This window comes from Bos mutus, unplaced genomic scaffold (genome assembly GCF_027580195.1).
Source record: "Bos mutus isolate GX-2022 unplaced genomic scaffold, NWIPB_WYAK_1.1 CTG1471, whole genome shotgun sequence".
In the NCBI taxonomy this organism is placed as follows: Eukaryota; Metazoa; Chordata; class Mammalia; order Artiodactyla; family Bovidae; genus Bos; species Bos mutus.
In genome coordinates, this window is record NW_027218931.1 from 1 (window position 1) to 4,347 (window position 4,347).

A 4,347-nucleotide genomic window follows, 5' to 3' on the forward strand; every position below is an offset into this window, starting at 1 on the left:
TGAACTAAGCTCCCCCACCCCCACCACTTCTGCATCCCTGATCAGAAGCAGACCCAGAGAACAGCAAGTGGACAAACCCTCACCAGCCCAGCCTGGCTTCAGAAGAGACCTCGATGACAGCTCACAGGTTCTGTTGGCTGAGAAACGGGCCCTGAGGACTTGGGCTGCAGCGGGGCTGCTGTGGACACAACAGTTACAAGAGGTCGTATGTGTCGTGCTCACTGCAGGTCCAGCTCTGCTGTGGATTCATTTGTTCCTCCCAGCAGCCCCTGAACTATGTTCTCAGTCCCCATTTTCACAGGCACAGAGAGGTCAACCGATCATGATTACAGAGGTTTAGGTGTCAGAGCTGGGATTTGAACCCAGTCATGTGGGTTTAGGACCTTAAAATCTGCTTGGATTTGCTTTGTACCTTAGACCCAAAGGGACAGAGTGGCCAATATGTTTTTCAGCACCAACAGACTGACTCGGTGACATCACCTCCATTTCATTCATCTTCAGGAATATTATTATTGTCATCCCCATTGTACAGATGATGATTCTGAGGCTCAGAGACTGTGTTATGTTTTTTGCTCAAGTTCACACAGGTACTCCCTGTCAGAGCCCAGATTTGAATATAGGTCTGTCTCCCTGTAAAGTTCAGCAAGTAATAAGCGAAAAAAAAAAAAAAGGGTTAATCACTCAGTCATGTTTGACTCTTTGTGACCCCATGAACTGTAGCCTCCACAGGCTCCCTCTGTCCATGGAATTGTCCAGGCAAGAATACTAGAGTGGGAAGCCGTTTCCTTTTCCAGAAGATCTTCCCAACCCAGGGATAAAACATGAGTCTCCTGCATTGCAGGCAGATTCTTTACCATCTGAGCCACCAAGGAAGCCCCAGCAGGGAACAGAACCTCAGTAAATGCTGAGCCCCTTCCCTCTTCTCTGGGTCCAGGATTCATCTCCTGGCTCCCGTGTGTCCTGGTCTGGCTCTAGTGCCCCACCCAGAGGTTCCTGTGGCTGAGTTCCCATCCCAGCCAGACCACTTCCTGTTGGCAAGCCAGCCAGAACATGAGAGAGGGTCCAGACCCTAGGGAGGGACTGATTGGAGCCTGGCCTGAATCTCCTCGTTCCATCAGTCTTCCTACAGAGACATTTCCAACAGAGACAGCCACACAGACAAGGGTCACATGGATTGGCACTCGATGCCTGGCTTCCGGGTCGGTGCCTGAGGCCGCCCGAGAGCAGTGTCCCTTCTCTCTCCACTCAAAGGTGGACTTTGGAAGGTTTACTCTGTGATTTTTTCCAAGAAGCTGGCCAGAGAATGGAAACATCTGTGCCCCGGGCTGTGTTCTGGATGCGGCTCAGGACACAGTCTGGGGGGCGTCAGCTGGAGTCACCCTGCCTGGGGGAGGCTCTGGCTGAGGAGGGAGCCTCTGGCCGCTGCCCCGGGAGATAGGGAGCTCAGGCCAGGCAGGGAGCAAGGGAAGGACCTGAGGTTTGGGCACCGGGGGGCTTCTCCATCACCTGTGTGTGCTAAAGGGCTTGTGGAGGTCCTAGGCACTCAGCAAGGGGTATTGGGGACCACAGCTCCCCCTCCCCAGACCCCTGGACCCAAGGTGCCTCCCTTCTGTCTGCTTTGGAGACAGGCCTGTGCGCGCATCTCTCAGCTCCTCCTGCAGCCTGTCCGTTTCGGCAGCAGGGAGCATGGAGACCGTCTGCCAACTGTCTGTCCCCTGACTCTTCTTCTCCAGTTGGTATATTTTTCAAATGTAAAATTTATTTATTTTTTTATTTTTAAATTTTATTTTATTTTTAAAACTTTACAATATTGTATTAGTTTTGCCAAATATCAAAATGAATCCACCACAGGTATACCTGCGTTATTTTTTAAGAAGGGAATATTTACATGGTTCCAAATAAAAATATTTCTGAAAAAGCCATATTCTGAGAAACCTCACTTCTACCTGTGGCTCCATTCATTCTCTCCTCAGCTCCCCTCCCCCACCCAGACCAGGTAACTATTCCAATGAACTCAGGGGAGTCCTTCTTGTGCTTCTTGATGAAAATCAACCACATGCAGGTGTATTTAATATTATTTCCCCTCATTTTTGTTATATAAAATATAGTATGCTCCATGTTGATTTTTATCTTAACTATTTTTATTTCATGTCTCCTGGAGATATTTCGGAGAAGGCAATGGCAACCCACTCCAGTGTTCCTGCCTGGAGAATCCCAGGAACGGGGAAGCCTGGTAGGCTGCCGTCTATGGGGTTGCACAGAGTCTGACACGACTGACTCGACTTAGCAGAGCAGCAGCAGGAGATATTTACCTATCACTGTTGCAGAGTATTCCCTCTTGCACTACATCATCGTTTATTAATCCGCATCCTAAAGATGAACACTTGGGTTATTTTCAATCTTTTCTATCTTAGTTTTGAATTTGATCTTGAGTGGGAGCTTGATTTATACCAGGCTGTTCTGATCAGGAGAACATAAATGGGCACAGTTGGTCAGGACACAGGAGATGAGAAAAGCAAGGATGACCAGGAAAGGGGAAAACAGTAGAAAAATGTAGAAAAAATGAGAGAAGCAAGAGAAAGAAGGAAAACAGAATGTGTGCAACCACACAAGACAGGAAGCAGACAGAGCAGAAGGAGGGAAGGAATAGAAAAGAGCGTGAGATGAGTGGGGAAGAATGTGAGCAGGGAGAGAGGAGAGCCAGGAAGAGGACATCAGGGGCTGACAGAGCTCTGTAAAGACATCTCCTGTGAGTGGAAGGGATCGGGAGCATTGGACTGACCCCTGGTCCCTACAGAAACCTGGCGAGCCCAGTACACCATGTCAGCCATGTAAACCAGCAGGTTGGCGGCTGTCAGGATGGCCACAGTCAGTTTCCGGTCCCAGAAGCACATGTTGTAGGTGAGCCCACTGATGCAGCCCATATCACTGGACCGTTGGAGCTGTCCGCCAAACTCCTCATTGAACTGGTAGAGTGCCCAGAGGACCAGAGCGCTGACATAGAGGAGGACGGAGAGCAGGCTGAGCACAAGCTGGAAGAGGGGGAAGGGCCCGGGCAGCCTGCGTTGCCATTCGCCCAGGTTCAACACGATGGCCAGGGCTGCTGGGACGAAGCAGATGGAGTACATGGCCACACACCACTCCAGGGCCGGCCGGTCCAGGTACAAGGAGGTGTAGCTGAGGAAGGTGAAGATGACACCGGCCATGAAGGTCTCCAGCACCTTCAGCAGGCCTGGCATGGTGTGCACGTAGCAGGTGACGTCATCGCAATCATAGCAGTTTCTCATGAGGGCCACATCCAGGGCATAAAACACAGACGCAATGCAGGAGAATGCAGTGGCAGCGATTGCCCGGTCCCTGTAAGGACCATAAGGCAGGAACTGGACATAGGTGACGGAGTAGATGATGGAGGCCGAGAGACAGATGAGAGTGGCGTAGCAGGCATAGGTGATGGAGAAGTTGCACCAGAAGTAACGAAAGCGGGACCAGAGCTCACATACGTCGATTATGGAGATGATGAGAGTTACAACGAAGCAGACGCACCAGAAGGACATGGACCAGTTACCTATGGCCCCTCTCCGAATGCCCATGTCAGCCACAAGCGAGAAGGCCACACAGGTGGAGAAGAGCTGCAGCAGGCGGAAGAGGCAGGAGCACATGACGTAAACGGAGCCCTTGTCTTGAGATGTCAGCCTGGTAGACACAGTGCTGTGATGGTCCGGTAGGTCACAGTCACTGGTATGCGAGTAACCTTCGCTGAGGACCTGTCAGAGAAAAATTCAGCCCTGGAGGTGGATTAAGTCAGATGCCTGGAACAGGCTCAGGAGCCTGTGACAACTGAGGCTCAGAATCTGTGGAGTTGGAACCAATGGCTCAGACACTTGGGTAACCACACAGCTGCTCCATAATGGTTCTCCCCACCCATCAGCCTTGGCCTTGTCAGGAGACTTGTCTCATCCCCAGATCTCACAGCCATGTTTGGTCTGACCCCAAACCATGAATATTTTGGGCCTGTTGTGCTGCATACCATTATCTATGGAGATTGCAAGGTAGAATGGTCCTTATAACAATCTCAAACCTTCGAGTCTCTCAAAATTGGAAACAACTTAAAAAAAAAAATTCATTTGGTAACAGAATTTGAGTTGAATGTACATGAGGCAATTTATGGTCTCACGGTTCTCCACCTCCCCCTCAGAGAGGACCCAGAGGCCCTGGACTCCCTCTAGACATAACCTCATGCAAGCTTGGTTTGCTCCAGATTAGGGGTGCAAACTGGCTTGTACTGGAGGTGGCCCCGAGGATTTGTTTTGCTTTTCTTCATGGTGTTTCCTGGAAGACATGGTGTAG

General features: G+C 50.5%; 1 protein-coding gene across 1 annotated transcript; it reads right to left on the reverse strand.

The window, feature by feature from the left end:
* Positions 1-1,831: 1,831 nt before the first annotated feature.
* LOC102279086 (myeloid-associated differentiation marker) lies at positions 1,832-3,756 on the reverse strand. The gene has a single exon (XM_070366718.1). The coding sequence runs from the start codon at positions 3,657-3,659 to the stop codon at positions 2,715-2,717; it is 945 nt and encodes a 314-aa protein (XP_070222819.1). The 5' UTR covers positions 3,660-3,756; the 3' UTR covers positions 1,832-2,714.
* Positions 3,757-4,347: the final 591 nt, after the last annotated feature.

Excerpts from the sequence above, each read along its gene's own strand:
- LOC102279086 (XM_070366718.1), bottom strand. The coding sequence starts at position 3,659 with ATGTGCTCCTGCCTCTTCCGCCTGCTGCAGCTCTTCTCCACCTGTGTG.